At 30.1% G+C, this 20,947-nt stretch overlaps 1 protein-coding gene across 1 annotated transcript in view; it reads right to left on the bottom strand.

Moving 5' to 3' along the window:
* Positions 1-20,947, bottom strand: part of LOC136767388 (T cell receptor alpha chain MC.7.G5) — a 143,012-nt gene that overhangs the window by 21,118 nt on the left and 100,947 nt on the right. The window contains exons 3-5 of the mRNA XM_066721148.1: positions 1,995-2,054; positions 1,421-1,474; positions 1,144-1,160 (exon numbers count right to left, since the gene is read on the bottom strand). Coding sequence (XP_066577245.1) covers positions 1,144-1,160; positions 1,421-1,474; positions 1,995-2,054 — 131 coding nt within the window. The remainder of the gene's footprint in view (positions 1-1,143; positions 1,161-1,420; positions 1,475-1,994; positions 2,055-20,947) is intronic.

Genomic DNA, 20,947 nt, shown 5'->3' with positions numbered 1-20,947 from the left:
TAATAATACCCCACATTTTATATATTTGGGAAATGTACCTACTTGGTTCAATAATGACTTTTGTCCCACTTCCAAAAACCAGTTTGAAGTTCCCACCAGTATTCACACAGTGATATTTTACACTACACAAATCTCCCCATGGACACATCTCTGTAGCTAATTTTAATAACACCTTTCATTATACAGTTTACCTGTTATATTTTAATTCCAATGATTTACTTCTATGGACCAGATACATTGTAACTTCCATAGATTAATCACATTTCTATTGCAATACATGTATATTTAACTGTTGCCTAAACAGTTCTAGTAGATGGACATTGAAAACTATCTATTTGGAGATTTGGGAATCACTGCCGGACAATAAAACTTAGCACCCACCTTCTGAAAACTGAAGATTTTACAAAATATTAATGGGAGTATTTATTGGTAAATTCAAATATAATCAAACTAATGCAAATAATTAAAATTAGGCCCTTCATAGTGTTTGATAATGTCTTATTTATGAAGTTACATAGTGACAAAGATAACTGTATGCATTTTGTTACATACTGAATATGTATAACATATTAGCTACTACTTGATTTTAATGTATATTTCAGGTAAGTAGAATTCATTCTTATTTAACATCCACAATATTTAAATATGTGTGTTATTAATTTTACTATTAGAATGAATAACTTCTGATTTGTTAAACTTTGGGCATACATGTAGTATTTTAAAACTGGCAGTTTTTTTTAACACCGTTGATTTTGACTAGAAGTGAATTGCATTTGAATTTAATAAAAACTAATACATTTACTCACCAAATTCAACTACAAGTTTTGTTCCATGTCCAAAGGTAAGTGGATTATTCCCATAATTCACACTGTGACTCTGAGCCCAACAAAAACTGAATATACACCTGAATGCAGTCCATCAATTTTGTTACATTCGGTTATTAACTAAGGTAGAGACAGGACCAAAGTAAATAATATCCTCCTTCACACCACATGATTAATTGCTCTACGAAAATATTATACATTTGAAATATATATAACTTACTTGGTTCAATTTGTAACCTGGTTCCACTTCCAAAAATAAATTTTCCATAACTTCCAGTATTCACACTGTGACCTTATCTTTAACAAAAACTCAACTCACCTTGAGGGACATATTACCTTTGTGTTAAATGTAAATATATGAGGAGCACAAGGTTTATTCAACATTATTCTTGAGTCATTTTAATGACTGACATGTTATTTTGGCCAAAGAAATGTATAAATGTCTAGAAGGTGGAACTGATGCATTTAGATTCCATGATATTAAATTATAATATGCATACCAATAGTCTGGTGAAGTTCAACTCATGTAGCCAATTATGAGAAGTATATCTAAATTAATACCATTGAAAAACTATAGTAAATTGGAGTTTGCCTACCTGATTCCACAACAAGTTTTGTCCCTGTTCCAAATATAAGCTTGCCTGTACCTCCTGCAGCATTCACACAGTGATGTTTTACACTACAAAAATCTTCCCATGGACACATCTGTGTACCCAATTTTATAACCCCCTTCATTATAAAGTTTAGAGATTATATTTGAATTCCTATTATTTATAGATCAGATATGTTACCTAAACAGATTAAATACGTTTTCAAATGTCCATCTACTAGAACTATGTGGACACTTGGAAATTAATTACATTCTGTTACATACTAAATATAACATTACCTTGTACTTCATATTAATTTATATGTCCAGTATAGTATAAAATGGTGAAGTTCAATGGCCTAGCCTGTATGTTCTATAATTTTATGCATCTTTAGTATATTTATATACACAATCTATAATTTCAGACATAGAATAAAACAATGTTTTTCTCCTTGAAATTCTGAACAGACATATATACAGACACATACACAAACAATAATAATAATAATAATAATAATAATAATAATAATAATAATAATAATACATTCCCTAAATAAAAAATACTTGTTAATTGTACCTACTTGGTTCAATAATGACCCTTGTCCCGCTTCCGAAAACCAGTTTGTAGTTCCCACCAGTATTCACACAGTGATGTTTTACACTACACAAATCTTTCTATGTACAGTGATCTCTGTAGCCCCCTTCATTATAAAGTTTCCCTATTATACTTTCATTCTCATTGTTTATTCTCAACTGTTGCCTAAACAGATTAAATAAGTATCCAATCCAATTTTACAACTGAGAAATTAATTTGTATTTCAAGCAAGTGAAATGCCTTCCTATTTAACATGTAAGCAAGACATCCAAAATACTTAAATATGCCTGTTATTTATTTCACTATTAACATTAACTTTTGTTTACTGACCTTTTTAAAACGATTTAGCCATACATCTAATATTTGAACACTGGCACATTTTTAACAGTTAATGTTCACTAGAAACTAATTACATTTCAATGTAATAAAAGAAATATTAATTAACTCACCAAATTCAACTACAAGTTTTGTTCCACTTCCAAAGATAATCTTATTCCCATAATTCACACTGTGACTCTGAGCACAACAAAAACTTTATGCTGTCCATCAAATTTGTTACATTCAGTTACTAGTTAAGACAGAGACAGGACCAAAATAAATAATATAGCCCCCTCACAAAATATGATTAATTGCTCTACAAAACAACATTTAAAATATACATATCTTACTTTGCTCAATTATTAACCTGGTTCCACTTCCGAAAACAATTTTTCCGTAGCCTTCAGTATTCACACAGTGAGCTTATCTTTAACAAAAACTCAAGCAAGATGAGCCAACTCACCTCAAGGGACATATTACCTTTGAGTTAAATTTAAATATCTGAGGAGAACATGGTTTATTCAACATTACTCTTCATTAATGTTAATGATTGACATATTATTTTGCCCAAATAAATAAATAAATAAAAGTCTAGATGGCTGAGGGTTAACCAATACATTTAGACTACCTGGTATTTAATTACACTATACATACCAATAGTTTGGAGAGGTTCAACTCATGTAGACAATTATTAGAAGTCCATCTAAAACCTTAAATTGAAAAAGCTATTGCAAATTGGAGTTTGGCTACCTGCTTCCACAACAAGTTTTGTCCCTGTTCCAAATATTAGCTTGCCTGTACTTCCTCCAGTATTCACACAGTGATGTTTTACACTACAAAAATCTCCCCATGAACACATCTGTGTAGCTAATTTGATAAGCCTCTTTATTGTAAAGTTTGCCTAATATATTTGAATTCCCATAATTAACTTATATGGACCAGATATGTTATAACTTTAATCAGATTTATATTGTACTGCGTCTCTTGCCTAAACAGATTGGAAACCTATTTAATGTCCATCTACAAGAGCTATGTGGAGACTTGGGAATTAATCGCATATTTAGAATCACTGCCTGAAATAATGGAATTATTTAGTGCCCATCTTCGTTCAATTGGGGATTTTACAATGTCTTAATGGGAATATTTATTGGTAAATTAATATATGGTAAATGAAATGCATAAATCATTAAAATACAGTAGGCACTAATTTATGAAGGTAAATAGTGACCAAACTATATACATTCTGTTACATACTAAATGTATATAACATATTAGCTACTACTTTATATTAATTTATATTTCAAGTAAGTGGAAGTGAAATGCCTTCCTGTTTAATATGTAATAAAAATATCCAACATATTTGCATAATATGCCTGTTTATTAATTTCACTATTAACATTATTAAATTTTGTTTACTGACCTTTTTAAAATCATTTAGCCATACATCTAATATTTTAACACTGGCATATTCTTAACAGTTCATTTTCAATAGAAATTAATTACATTTCAATGTAATAAAGGCAATATTGATTAACTCACCAAATTCAACTACAAGTTTTATTCCACTTCCAAAGGTCAGTTTTTCACTCCCATAATTCACACTGTGACTCTGAGCCCAGCAAAAACTGAATGTATACATCTGTATGCGGTCCATCAATTTTGTTACATTTAGTTATTGTTAAGGCAGAGACAATAAGTTATAATAAGTTATATACCACCCCTCACATTACAAAATGTAAAATATATTTCTTACTTGGTTCAATTATTAGCCTGGTTCCACTTCCGAAAACAATTTTTCCGTATCCTCCAGTATTCACACAGTGAGATTATCTCTAACAAAAACTCAAGCACGATGAGCCAACTCACCTCAAGGGACATATTACCTTTGAGTTCAATTTAAATATCTGAAGAGAACATGGTTTATTCAACATTATTCTTCATTAATTTTAATGATGGACACATTACACAATATACCACAATTTTTGTTCCTGGGTACTAAGTGTTATTTCCTAATTGCTCCTAATTGCTAAATTTCAAAATATTACTGTCCTGGTCACAAAAGCAAAGTTTGTGGGGAATAATAGCCATTTTCTTTACTTTCGAGGCATACGCAATTAGGAAATAACACTTACTACCCAGGAACAAAAAAACAACAACAACAAAATGTTACATGTTGTTATTTTTAAAGAAAAAAGAAAAATGCCTAGGAGGATGAGGCTTATCCTATGCATGTAGATTATGTTGTATTTAATTATAATATCATACCAATAGTCTGGTGAAGTTCAACTTTTAAATAAATAAATACATTTTGTTTTGCCTACCTGATTCCACAACAAGTTTTGTCCCTGCTCCAAATATTAGCTTGCCTAAACTTCCTCCAGAATTCACACAGTGACCTCCTCCTAAACAATAACTGTCTGAGTTTGTTTAAAATGTTAATCGGTCTACTTCAGTAATGCCAGTTTGGTGTCTTGTGAAAAATACTCTCCAACAGAGATAAAGTCAAACAACCTTCTGGACATTAGACATGTTACTATTTTTTTCTTATTCAATTTGCAATCAATTTTTAAGAAGACCTATTTACACTTATAATATTAAGTAAATGTATGTAATTAAATGCTATTGCATTTAAGTAATTATCAAATCTCTTAATGTTTTCCACGTATTTTAAACTCAAATGTAATACTATTTACAGGAAATCATTTAAAACACATCCTTGCTGCAAGTGCACAGAGGGATATGCTGTACTATTGGAACCCTACTCTGATATGATTTACAGTAAATACATTTTTAGTTATGCAAGATCATTTAAAGACTAATATATGCAAGAAAACAATGTTATGGAGTTTAGTTTATACATAAAAATGTATTGGCTATGTCAAAACATACATACTTATATACTCACTTGTTTCAACAATGAGTTTAGTTCCAGATCCAAAAACCAGTTTATAATTGCCTGTCCCAGTAGTCACACAGTGTGATATTCTTAAACAATATCTTATATGTGCAAACCCAAATCAAGCCTATACTATACTGTTAAAATGTAATTGATTTACTGAACATAATTATAATTCTATACTTTGAAAACATGTTCCTAGTAAGATACTTTAAACACATTTGATGTGTGTTTGAGCAGTTGAATATTGTCAATTTGTTTCTGAATGCATTACTATTGCAATTTAGATAATTACTACCACTTACTGTGGCAACATTTCTCATTTAAATGTAGTTGCTTATATTAAGACAATCTGACTATGTTAAATTATAATCACTTGCTTCTACAATAAGTTTAGTTTCTGAACCAATAAAATAGCTTCAAACTGCCTGGGCCAGGAGCCACATTGCAATAGGGTTTTAACATGAATCTTTTTCTACTGGTAAAGTAGGTTTATACTAATTTACTTGAATTATCCTAGGAAAATAAAAAAAACAAAAACAAAATCCAGATTCTGTGAAAATGAAGGTGTATGTGAAAAAGAACTGTATGCATTGCAATGAATAGAAATATAATACTCACTTGATTCAACAATAAGACTTGTACCAGAGCCAAAAATTAGCTTCCAATTGACCGATGAAGAAGTCACACTGTGTGCAGCTCTAAAGCAATATCTCCTTACACTGGTCAACCCATATAAAGTGTATTTTGGAAAAATGTAAAGCAATACTCAAAAACTGTATAACATTAGCAAACTTTATAAGTTAAATTATTTTAGCAAATTATGCTAGCAATTTCTCATTCTTGAAGGATTACATATATATTGAAATATATTGCCTGTGGGTGATAATTGAAGCATCACATTTCCACTTACTTGGTTTAACAAGGAGTCTAGTTCCACTTCCCCATATTATTTTAAAAGCATTGCTCCCTGAATTCACACTGTGATCAGGCCAATATCAATAACTCTCAGGGCTAGACCAAAACAAATCTTGATCAACCAGGTGAATTGCAAAGTATAAACCTGTATCCTATAACATTTTAATGTATTGTCAGAAGCCACTTTCTACTACAAAACAGTCTTGTTTTATAACCATTTAGTATTACTTATCCAGTATTACTTAAAAAGGCTATATTGTATATATATTAAAACAGTTTGAATAGTTGTCCCTGGCAGTTCAGTTTTATATCCGTATGCCAACCTTTTGCCACTTGGACAGCTGACCCTTAAAGCGGTTGACAGGTATTTTGAAATCATAATCAAATCTCCATTTACAGCAGTGCAGTCAATACAAATCCACAAATGCTAATGGACCTGAGTAGTTATTTTTCATATATTCCTCCTCCTGAGGAACCATAGCTCTTATAATTTGTATTCCACTTTAATTATTTCCTACTGACTTAAAAATAAATCAATTAACTTATTTCTAAATTACAACCAAATCTGTAGCCATCAGGGATTTCAAGTAGCCTTCAAGACTAGACTTTTTTTTCATTTTGTTTTCTGAATTTATCTTACTCAATTACAAAAAAACAGTGATTTTATATATATATATATATATATATATATATATATATATATATATATATATATATATAATCACAGTTTTTTTGTAATTGAGTAAGATAAATTCATATACATGGAGCATTAATGTTGAAATAATATGTACACACACCTAACAAAGATGACCTTAAAAAACAACCTTGAAATATTCACATTCATCTAAAATAGTTTTATACTCACTTGGTATAACAATCAGCTTGGTCCCCTGTCCGACAATAATCTTATTCCCAAATATTGAATTCACACATTGTTTGTATCTATATCAAAAACATCCTTGCAATGCATGCTGAGGGTTAAATTAGCCTGGCAGGACTCTTAATGTTTAACTGTTCTCAAAAATACAACATTAAACTTCAATATATATATATTACTAAACATTTGTATAACATTTTTGTAATTGTGGCACATTTTTTCAACTGCATTGATCAATGTATCAGTATTGATCAGTGAATACAAATACTTAAACTTATATTGGACAAGCAATCCTCTTAAAACAAGTTCATATGCATAATGTATGTAGAACACTTTACAGCTTTTACAAATATTTGTACAAAATATTAAGATAGACAAATAGCAATGCTACGGAGTTCTAAGGTTACTAAGATACTGTAGATACTTATTATACTTACTTACTACGTTTTTGATACCAGATGTAATATGTTGATACTCCTAACCAAATAAATATGTAATTAACATCTATGTAGATAGAAAAATGTAATTGAATGGTTGTATTACAGTAGTTAACAGAACTTTGCTGTACTTGACAAAGTTAAAAACAAAGATTTGTCCTGGGTATTCCTCAACACTCAACTCAACAGGCATATTATTTCAACATTAATGCTCCATGTGATGCTTTTAATGTAATAATAGTTTCATTATTTATTATAGTTTTATTATTTAAAATGAGTCACTGCATGAATCTTGTCAAAATTAATTTGGAATTCAATCATGCTTTAAATAATTAAAAACTTGTTTCTCAGCAATTTGTTGTTACTTACTGGATTCTACCGATAACTTTGTTCCAGCTCCAAATATTAGTTTGTATCCAGTTCCTGAATTCACACAGTATCATATGCTATAACAAAATGTCTGCCATTGTGCACTGTCCTGAGTACCACTATTATTTCTTAGCAGATGCCCTTGTCCACTATAAAATAAACATTCCTATATTAAATATCACATAGATTGTAATTTCAATTATAACCAAATAAAATATTTGTAAAATAAAATAAATTCTGAACAATTAATTCACATTAACAATATTTTAAACTGCAATGTTAAAAACAATATAATAAGATATTTTATAATACACACTCTTACTATAAAATAAGGAAGTTCTACATTTTAAGGGTAAAATCTTATAAAGTAAACTAAATCACACAAAATAAACAAATTAACCAATTTTCAAGGATGGACTTGTGCCTTTTGCCAAATGTTTAGAAGCTTAAAATATGAACTTATACTATTTGCAACTGCGGGTATCACATTGTGTGACCATATAAAATATTATATATAGTTATTAATACTTACTGGGGTCAACAACCACTTTGGTTCCTTTGCCAAAAATAAGCTTGTTTGCTCCCGATCCATAATTTACACAGTGATTATTACTATGACAAATAGCTTATACATATTGCTGCAGCTATTTCTCTAAGGTACATGGACAGATTCAATGTAAAATCAGATTTCATTGGTCTACTTTTTATAGTCATCATTATTACAATAATAAATTAATACAGTAAGAAAGAATACTTACTAGGCTGCACAGACAATTTAGTTCCTTGACCAAAAATCAGCTTATACTGGCCAGTATTCACACAGTAGTTTTATCCTCAGCAATAACTCTTTCAGTTGAGAATCTTCCTAAAATCTGTTTACCTCATTATTTGTGCTGGTCACACGTAAGTTACAAATGTCAGTTTACAAATTAGATATGAAAACAAGTATCTGTTTGTAAGAAATTACATATTTATAAAGTTAAAATATGTGATAGAGGGAATCATAAGTGGATGTTACCAAGTACCTGGTGAATGAAAGTCTATTAAAATAATATGTTACAGATTATAAAGCATGTACACATGTTTTTGTCAATTATTGATCTAAAGTGATGCCCATTTACCCAAGGCTTCACATATTGCATATTACCAATTCTACATCTGAATAAAAACTATTTACACAATAGTGTTCATCATTATTATTTTTTAAATGGACTCACTTGGCTCCACATACAGTCTGGTTCCAGCTCCGAATATCAGCTTTGTTCCTGCTCCTCCATAATTCACACAGTAACTTATACCATAGCAACAACGTGTTTTAGACATATATGTCTTATTACTGTATTGGGAGAGAATTTTGGAACCTGACCCAAAGATTGCCACACAATATCCAATAGCTTTAATGTTACACAACAGTATGCTAAATTAAATTCACCTCAGCTATAAAAAACAAGAACTATTTTAAAATCAATTAAGTAATAGACTTACTTGGTTCAACAACAACTTGTGTTCCTGATCCAAATATAAGCTTGCCTGTTCCAATATTCACACACTAGCTTATCCTCACTCAAAAACCTACCTGCACAATTATTTAATGTATGTATGCATTTATTTATATATTATTTATTTGCATGAATTTCTCTGCAAACCACTTACTTGATACAACATTTAGCTTGGTTCCTTCTCCAAAAATCAATTTCCATCCATCACTATTCACACAACAGTTAGAGCCAGCACAAAAATCATTACCATTTCTTCTATTCTTAAAAGCAAATTACGCTTATTAACCAAGAAACCAGAAATAATTAAAATATTGAAAGTCTTGAAATTGTATAGACCTACATTGTATGCCAAAAAGAACAACAGAAGCATTAGGAATAAAATAAATGGAAATATTACTTTTTAACATTCAATAAGCATTATATGATTCAATAATATGACATGAATCTCAAACAACACAAACATTATATTCCATTTTAAACAATTTTTAACATAATTTGTTCTTACTTGGTTCCACGGTCAATTTGGTTCCACTTCCAAATATCAGCTTTCTTGAGCTACCATCATTCACACAGTCATGAGCAGCATTACAAAAACAACAGGACAGCTACTCTGCTTATTAATAATATTTCCATTTACATTTGAATTGCATTTTTTGCTTAAAGTTGTTGCTTTTTAACCTTTAACCTTGTATTTTCCTTAATCTTAGACATCATCTGATAGAAATTTTGTTTACATATAGGTCAAGATGAAATTTGACCACACTTTTTAAAATAAATGTAATAATGTGATACTTAGTTATATCACATACAAGTATTTATAACATTAAAGTACCATTTATTATTATTCCCTTTCATTTAAATGTATTGCATTAACTATACAAACAACACCCAACCAAGCCAAAGAGCATGCATGATCGAGGAAACTGTCTTATTGAATTAGGAAATAGTATGTGATTACCACAATTAATAATTAATAAGTATGTATCAGTTTAATAGTAATTGTTCATTCAGCATTTGAAATATCATAATAACAAAGAAGGTACATGTACAGTATTTCCTGCCCATATATAGTAAAAATGCATATAATTAAAGAAAATTATGGAAAATGAATACTGGACTCTTACTTGGCACAACATGTAGTTGGGTTCCATTTCCAAAGATAAGCTTCCCTACTCCACCATCATTCACACAGACATAAACAGCATTGCAAAAACTGGAGCTGAACAATTGTACCAGCATTCTGGTAAGTAAATTATTAGTGTTCCTATACATCTCAACTTAACTAAACTAATTGATTATATACCTTAACACTTATTTCAAAAAAGATTCCTCATCCCCAAGTTCTAACTATAATATACAACTGGACATTCATTTTAAACTCAGGCTCACTTCAGTATGCTCTGTCTGTTTAGGGACCTAAAAAAATGAAATGAATTAGAATTAGAATTTTACTAGTAATTCTGCCTACTTTTAATATGAAATATATACCTTTACTTGCATAAGGGCTCTATACAAACTGTAAGAATTACATAAATGTCTCCATATAGACAACACATTGGCAGATAATAAAATAAATGCAATAAATCATAGTTTTTTTTTTTACTTACTTGGCATCACATTCAGTTTTGTTCCTGATCCAAATATAATCTTTGTGTTTCCACTATACACACAGTACATCATACCACTACATAAACCTGCCACATCAATAAAATATAACTAAACAGAAGAGGACCTTTTAAATTAGATGATTTAATTTCCAAGCCCATATCAAATTTGGGTTTTTATTTTTTCATGATATAAAATATAAACTGCTTAATATCATTAATTATCAAAAATACAAGTTAAGGATAGATAATATTTATATACTGTACTAGGTTTCCTTGAAAATCATTAACAATTATATACAAGTATTCTGGTTTAAATCCTTCATTCCACATAATGTGGGAATATATACAATGAACACAACAAATAATTAACTGGTATCAATTGCTCTTACTTGATTCCACTGTCAGTGTTGTTCCCCTTCCAAATATTAGCCTTCCTGTGCTACCAGCATCCACACAGCCATGATCAGTGTTACAAAAACAATTGGACGACTGCCTTATCTATTCATTTAATTTTCACCTGCATTTTCAACCTTGTTCCTTGAACAACATATTTCTGATCAAAATTGATTAACTGTAAAAACTTATATTGGGATATACAGATTTAAAAATAATTTAAACAATTATATTATATATTTTTTCTAATTATGTAAGGATACATATACCACCTTTTAATTTCACCTGGAGGCTCATATACAGCTCTGGAAAAAATTAAGACACCACTCCAAGTTTAGAAATCAATGTTAAGTGGTCTGAGTTTTTTCCAGAGCTGTATATTACATGCATTGTAAAAAATGTTATCAAGAAAATGCCTATTATAAACACAACAAATCTAAGTTAGCTTAGCAATACAATGTAGTCAGACTCCTTGGTTATTGCATTAGAGTTCATTCACATGTATCTCTGGATAAATCATTGATATACATCTTGCAATTAGTTGCAAGTGCTGTAAAATGTAACATTACATTCAAGGATTTCTTTCATCTCAACATTTCATTAAAATAAATTGTATAAAGTAATAGTAAGTCAATATACAATTCTTACTTGATTCCACAGTCAGTTTGGTTCCCCTTCCAAATACCAGCTTGTTAGCAGTATTCACAAACTCATAAGCAACATTACAAAAACTGCTGAACTGTCCATTCATTGCATTTGTTCCCCTAACACATCTATCAATTTAGTGTATTAATTGTTGGTTATCTTTTTTTACATAGATTTTATTGCTTTGTCCATATTAAGGTTTAGACCAAATACACTGCCCTACCAGAGAATCACAAATTAGTCTACCAAATTTAATTTAATGCATTGGCAGAAGCCACTTTCTACTCTCTAAAGATACAAATGTGATAGATTACAGTTTGTAATTTGTATATTCAAGGGTAACAAAGATTTGTTTGGCCCTAGGCCTAAAATATGTTTTATAAAAGTGTTACATTATTCACAAATTAGTCCACTACCCTTAAACTGGATGGATTCTCTTTACAGTTCTTTACCACACAATTCATGGAATAGAGAACAACTATACCAACAATGAAGACTATAATTTCAATACATATTCATTTGAAATTGTAATTACTTCTCATCACTGTGCATACCACTAGCAAGAGATTTAACTTGAATTACTTTTAAATATCTCAAATGCAGATCAATAAGATCAAATAAGACACTACCACAACATTTCCTCCATGTCAGTAAAATTATATCTTATGATAATTAATTAATAGAAACTTACTTGATTCCACAATTAGTTGAGTTCCTTTCCCAAAGATAAGTTTATCTACTCCACTAGCCTTCACACAGCCAGGGACAACATTGCAATAACTAGCCCATTATGTAAAGGCAGATTATTGAGCTCATCATTAGACATAGATAATAAATTATAATACACAATAAGTAGTCTGAATAGTATGTTTTCAACTGTTAACATTATACTTATAATTGTCCAAGCATGAAATTGTGTTGTTATATCTAGGATTTCAACCTGCCAATTAATTAATATCCCATTACAGCTGCCAATACAACAATATGGTTCCACATTTCATTTTTGTTTTTTTTACATTTTGAACATTAACAAGATTGAATCTGATTTGACTATTGCACATAATATTTATACAATGCCATTTATGAATGCAAATATTAATTAAAATCTCCAATTCTAAGAGGTTATAACTGATTTAATTTGTTCTTACTTGATTCCACAATCAGTTTGGTTCCAGTTCCAAATGTGAGCCGTCCTGTGCCATCATTATTCACACAACTAAGAGTAGCATTACAAAAACTATAGGCTAACTACACCTTCACCTTGATCTCATTTTAAGATTTGTACAATATTTACAACTTGAACATGAACTGACAAAAGCTTGATGGGACATGAAATGGGTATTTAAATATGAAGTCTGACCTATTGCATTATGGAGGAGTTCATTCTTATGCTATTAATTTGATAAATATGATTATCTTAATTAATAGTATCACAAAATAAACCAATAATGTTAAAACCAATCCAATACTCTGGGACATGAACAATGCACAACAACAAACACTGTTTGTACAATTAAAATTAAAATATGTGAAGAAAATATATAATTAGCAAATTCTGGACTCTTACTTGATTCCACAAACAGGCAGGTTCCAGTCCCAAAGGTAAGCTTCCCTACTCCACCAGTATTCACACAACCATAACTTACATTACAAAAACTGGGGCAGGACAACTGGCCTAGTCTTTTGAATGTCAAATTTACTAAGAGATACATTTGGACTTATAGTGGAGCTCAGCATGTTCCTTAGAACTTGGTGGACTTTTTACATGATACTGTTTGTATCTACTTTTTGGAAGAAATTGCTACTCTTCTCTGGCCTGAGCAAAGTATTTTCCTAATGAAGACTTGTTAAGGTACACATTTTTCTGTTAATAATAACTATCACTATTATTTTGAGAAGATATTAGGAAATACACATATACAAAATAAATAAAACAAAATTAAGGTAAAACAAAATGTATTAACATTTTTAGAAGAACAAAATTTCCTACTTACTTGGCATCACATTAAGTTTTGTTCCTGATCCAAACGTTAACTTCCTATTATCAGTATTCACACAGTAGAGAACGCCACTACAAAAATCCATGTCTTTCAAAAATTACTTTGTTAACATGGTTTCCTATCCTTTTCATAAATGTATGCAATAACTTCAAAAGGTTTTTCATAAATTTGTGTTCTTACCTTTGTTTTCACTAAATAACATTTACAAAGATATTTGTTAAGGAATAATATAAAATCATTAACATTTCATAATATTTCACTTTAAATGTGATTCATTCTGTAGGGCATAAAACAATGCCTAGAACAACATACTCTTGAGGCATATGTGTTTTTTCTATCAACCAGCAGTTAAAGCATCCCAGAATAACAATTATTAAATTGTATTATTTGTTCTTACTTGATTCCACAGTCAGTTTAGTTCCCTTTCCAAATATCAGCTTGTTATTAGTATTCACACAGTCATGAGCAACATTACAAAAACAGCTGAACAACTACTCTGTCCATGTATTGCATGTGTTCCCCTAGACATCCATCAATTTAGTGTATTTGGTTATCTTTTTTTTTTTTTTTAACATAGATTTTATTGCTTTGTCCATGTCCGGAGAATCACAAAAACAAAAAGTTTACCAAATTGCAATTTAATGCATTGTCAGAAGCCACTTTCTACTCTCTAAAGATACAAATGTGATAGATAACAGTTTGTAATTTGGATATTCATGGGTAACTTAAATATCTGTTTTTATCTAGACCTAAAATATATATTTTTAAAAGTGTTACATTATAAAAGAATGAGTCCACTATCCTTAAATTGGAGTGGATTTCCTTTACTGTTCTGTATAAAGCTTTGCCATGCAATTATTGGAATAGAGAACAACAACTATAACAGTGATGAAGTCTATAATTTCAAAACATATACATTTTACAAAAAAGTAAATACGATTTAACTTGAATTACTTTTAAATTCCTCTCAAATGCAGATCAATAAGATCAAATAAGACACTACCACAATATGGTTTCCTCCATATGTCAGTAAAATTATATCTTATGATAATTAATTAATAGAAACTTACTTGATTCCACAATTAGTTGAGTTCCTTTCCCAAAGATAAGTTTATCTACTCCACTAGCCTTCACAGCCAGAGACAAATTGCAATAACTAGCCACTATTTAAAGGCAGATTGATTTCAAAACTCTCCTTGCATCACATTAGGTATATACCTGGTCCCAAATCTTCCCATTTCCAGTATACACATAACTGACATAAATGCAATATTTGCATCATTGAGCTCATCATTAGACATAGATAATAAATTATAATATACAATAAGTAGTTTGAATGGTATGTTTTCAGTGGTTAACCATGTTCAATTATGGTGTTGTGTTTTGTTATGTGTGTTATGTAGGATTTCAACCTATTGTCACTATATTTTTTCATATTAAATAAAAGTTTGAAATATCAAATTCTAAGAGGATGTAACTGATTTAATTTGTTCTTACTTGATTCCACAATCAGTTTGGTTCCAGTTCCAAATGTGAGACGTCTTGTGCCATCATTATTCACACAACTATCAGCAGCATTACAAAAACTATAGGATAACTACTGTTAAGCATGTATTTTACAATTAGTTTTGATCCATGGCTATCCATGGCACAATTGATAAGTTTTCTAAAATAAATGGTTTATTTTGTTCATATAAAGTATATGTATAAGAACATTGACTTCATTTTAAGATTCATACAATATTTACAACTTTACATGAACTGACAAAGGCTTGATGAACTTAAAATAGCAATTTAAATATTAAATCTGACCTATTGCATTATCGAGGAGTTTAGTCTTACTCTATTAGTTTGATAAATATAGGACCATCATAAGTAATACTATCACGAAATAAACCAAAAATGTTTAAACAAACCGATTCCTCTGGGACACTTACAATGCACAGTAACATACAATATGTTTGTACAATTCAAATATTTGAAGCCAATACTGGAATCTTACTTGATTCCACAAACAGGCGGGATCCAGTCCCAAAGATAATCTTCGTTGCTCCACCAGTATTCACACAACCATAACTTACATTACAAAAACTGGCGCAGGACAACTGGCATAGTCTATTTGAACGTATAATTTACTAAGAGATACATTTGGACTAATAGAGGAGATCAGTGTGTTACTTGGAACTTTAAAGGCATTAATATGTTACTGTTTAGCAAATTCTTCCACAGATTCTACAGATTATTCTATTATTGAAAATAGAACAGTTATTATTTTAGAAGATATTAGGAAAGATATACATATACAAAATAATTACAATTAAATGTATTCAAACAGTGTTCAAATGAATAGATGAAAATATGTACCCAACTGTTAAGATGGGTGTAGCTACTTTTTGGAAGTATTTGCTAAACAATATAATGTACAATTTATTTTTGTATTTTTTGTAAATCCATACAAAACAGAGCCATCTAACACATTGGTGATGTGGTGGTTTCCCTCCCAGATCTATGAGATACAATATATTAACTACCATCCATCAATCTGTATTCATAGTACAAGTGTAAGGTTAAAAAAAAATATGAATTTACATTTTTAGAAGAACAGAATTTCCTACTTACTTGGCATCACATTAAGCTTTGTTCCAGATCCAAAGGTTATCTTCCGATCATTATTATTCACACAGTAGAGAATGCCACTACAAAAACCAGTATTATCTATGTATTTCAAAACTTCCTGTTATCCTATCATAAATACATGTTTTCCTACATAAATATATGTAATAACTTCAAAATGTTGTTCAAAACTTTGTGCTCTTAGCTTTGTTTTCATTACATAATTTGTGCAATGATATTTGTTAATGACTAATATAAAATCATGAACATTTCATATTTAACTTTAATGCGAATCCTAAGGGCAAAATACAAAGCCTTGTACAACACTCGTGCAACATATATTTTTTCTATGAACCAGCAGTTAAAGCATCCCAGAATAACATGTATTAAATGGTATTTTTTGTTCTTACTTGATTCCACAGTCAGTTTGGTTCCCCTTCCAAAGATCAGCTTGTCTGAGCTATCAACATTCACACAGCCATAAGCAGCACAACAAAAACAACATGACACCTATTCTGTAATTTGCTGTAAATGACAGTTCAAATTATCAGTTGCCAAAGGGTACAAATGCTTCTGCCAATCTCCAGATTTTATGGGTAAGCATAATATTAAATAGGTTGCATAAGAATTTTAGGTTTGCCATTTCCCCTAAACCATGGCATGTACTATACAGAACAGTATGTATGGTGTATATCTGTATACAATACCTTACATACCGTTTGTACGTATACAGCATATATGATGGCTGTGTAACTGACCTAGCATTACAATGGAATTTGGTCACCACATTATGTAGTGTATGATTATCTAGACAAATACTTATAATAAACAACGGATTATAAAAGTACATGTCACTTCCATTGTTCCATCCAAAATGCAAACATAACAGTTAAGGCACCACTTGCAACACATTTCATCACATTATCATAAGCAAAGATAATAGACTCTTACTTGATTCTACAAATAGCTTGGTTCCACTTCCAAATATAAGTTTGTCTGCTCCACTAGTCATCACACAGCCATAAACATCTTTGCAAAAACTGTGCTAACCCTTAGTGGCGTATCATTTACACTAAACTAAATTATGACTTAGAGGAGAGTCCACTGTGTTCTTAAACATCTAAGAATAATGACAATTGATTGCATTACTCAATGGTAGTGGAAAAACATTCCAATGATACTGCTTCCAAATGAGAATAGTAACCCTAGCTCTAAACATAATGAGTTTTTAAAATAAATACATAAATAAATAAATGCCATTCCATTTCAAATTTTGTTTGAACTTACCAGGGGTTACAATAAGTCTTGTTCCAGAACCAAATATCAGCTTAGTGGCAGCATTATTCACACAATAACACCTCCCTTTACAAAAACATTATGTATGAAGTATGCCCCCCGTGTTGTATTCTACAATACACATTTGAGTGTTTTATTAGAATAACTACTTGGAATGTTACATACATTTTGTTGTTGTTGTTGTTGAGCACATTCTACAAATATGTTCTCCCCCTACATTTAAATCTCCACAGAGTAAATGTAGCATTTAGTAAATGTTTTCTAAGAATTATATATTATTAAATAACTGCCAGTACCAATTTTGAAAAACAGCTTAATTACATTTTTAAAGTATTGACTGCTTACAAATATTATACATTTGTACTCACTTGAATTCACAATAAGATTTGTGCCATTTCCAAATATTAGCTTCCCTGTTGAGGTTCCATAATTCACACAGCCCTTTGTTACCATACAAAAACAAACTTCATCTATACTATTTTTAAATGTGGCCTTTCCATTACGTAATTGTTTTATCCCTCACATAAAAGTAATAGTAATTATTGTGCATTAATTTTTTACATTTCATTTCTGTTTATTAAAGCAAATGTACTATTTGTAAGACTTAAATATGTTCAATGATGAAATCATTTCAAATCATGCTATGCTAAAACTATTACTACAAATCCATGTATTATAGTGTATTGCAATATACAAAAGCTTTAGAAAAAATACTATTACAAATTAAAATAAGTATTATATTATTTTATAAATAAAAACATTTTAATTATAAATTCAGCATTATTTCTATGGAACACATTGCCATCTAATATTTTTTTAAATGGTGCAATGCTTAGAATGAAACTAAAGTGAAAAGGTACAAACATGGTTATACAACTGCTATTAACACATTTCTAGAAATAATGATAATTACTATGACATCAAACAGATTACCAAACAATACGCATACAGCACTTACTTGGTATTACTTTAAGATGTGTCCCTGATCCAAAAGTTATCTTCCAGTTACCAGTATTCACACAGTACAGAACATAAACATACAATGTCTGTCTCTTTTAAACTTGGTATTAAGATCTAGGCTAAATAAAACATATTTTGCATTCTGTGTTTTGGGCTACTAAACCTAATTAAGCTTTGTTAACAGGTTTTCCAGCCCACTTATATATTATATACACAGAGTACATAATTATTCCAAATAGTTTTCAATTTTTCAATTTCTTTTTCTTTACACAAATATGCAATGCTATTTTGAATGTAATATTAATCACATTTCAAAAACTGTTATCTGATTTGATACTGGAAGCAGCAGAAAGTAATGTCAACAGGTATAAGCATTTGTTTTGTATGAACATCAAGCTAAATTATACCAAATTGTAAAATATGAATTGCTTTAAATCCAGTCTTACTTGATTCCACTGTCAGTTTGGTTCCACTTCCAAATGTAAGCTTTTGCGTATTAGTATTCACACAGCCATAAACTGCATTACACAAACAGGATAATGGTTTCCCCTAGCACTAAAGAGTAATATTACAAATATTCAATATACTTCAAGAATGTGTAATAAAGTTATATAAAGTAAGAATTGTTATATTATTTCTGCTTGTATTGTTACCTTCAATTACTGCTCCTATTATGAAAGGTAACTTTAATTTCAAAAATACACATACTTGGTTGAACTGTTAATAGTGTCCCCCTTCCAAAAGTTATCTTCTCACTACCAGTATTCACACTGTGAGTTATCCTAATTCAAAAACCTACATGTTTTTACATTTGGATAACAATTTTGACTGGTATTGATTTTTAATACCAGTATCAGACATATGACTATTATTTTATGTAATTTACAGTTTATCATTTTGAGTACTATAACAACATTATCTCAATCAAAATAAAAAAGAAAAGCAGGGAAAACATTAAATAACAGAACATACATTTTGTTTGAACTTACCTGGAGTTACAAGTAGTTTTGTTCCAGAACCAAATATCAGCTTATTGCCAGCATTATTCACACACTAACACCTCCCTTTACAAAAACCTTATGAGATGAAGTATATCCCAAGTGTTGTATTCTACAATACACATTTATGTGTTTTATTAGAAGATTAAATCTATTTGTTAGTTCATTAAGGATTCTGGCCACAATTACTTTTTTCCAGGATTGACATATGATTTGTGTTAAATAGTGGGGTAGATAGTGTAAATATAATGCAACATGAATTGATTCAATTAATGATTTTCCCCCATGGTTAGTTTTTTTTAGATTTGATGCAGAAATACATAACCCTTGACACATCAGATACATTTGGCCCAATATTGTCAAATATGTATTGAAACGTGTCCAGTTGACTTCCCCGCATATAATTTACACTTAAGTATCGGGGGACTTCTTAACATTTCTGGATTGTGGTAAAATGTCAAAATGTAGACCAGTTACACAGCCCTTCGATACATTTAACATAAGAAATGTAAGTTTACACACATTAATTCAGTGCATAGTAGGTTATAATAAATAATGCAGTAAACTTACTTGGTTCAACTTTTAGCTGTGTTCCTTCCCCAAATATAAGCTTATAAACTCCAGTTCCAGCATTCACACAATAAGAGACTCCCTTATATTAACTTAACACTGCATACATTGGAATGATACCTCTATATTACCACATAACAAAGTTAAATTGGATTTACTTTGAATGTTTAAATTATTTAATATCACATAGCTTTCATTCTGCATTGATTCCCAGTTAGCTTTACTATACATATTAAGAACATTTTTGCTGGCAAACAGAATAATACATGGCATGGCTCTATCTAAGGTGATGTGTTAATACCAAATACCCCTGTTAATGCTTTATGCTCAAAGGATTCCAGCCTTACCTTGCTGAATTATATTAGAACATCTTATTTACAACCATTTTCATAATTCTCAGCTAAAACCTTAATGCTATATAACTAATATCTAAATAGATCAATTTGATTAAGCATACTGCTCAGTGGAGTACTACTTGTGTATGTAACAACTGAATTAGACAACTCATGTCAAATACTCAATGAATTATACCGAATACTTAAT

Source organism: Amia ocellicauda, chromosome 14, assembly GCF_036373705.1.
Source record: "Amia ocellicauda isolate fAmiCal2 chromosome 14, fAmiCal2.hap1, whole genome shotgun sequence".
NCBI classification, from domain to species: domain Eukaryota; kingdom Metazoa; phylum Chordata; class Actinopteri; order Amiiformes; family Amiidae; genus Amia; species Amia ocellicauda.
Note: the sequence above shows the minus strand (reverse complement) of the source record. Positions and strands in the feature narration are given on the sequence as shown.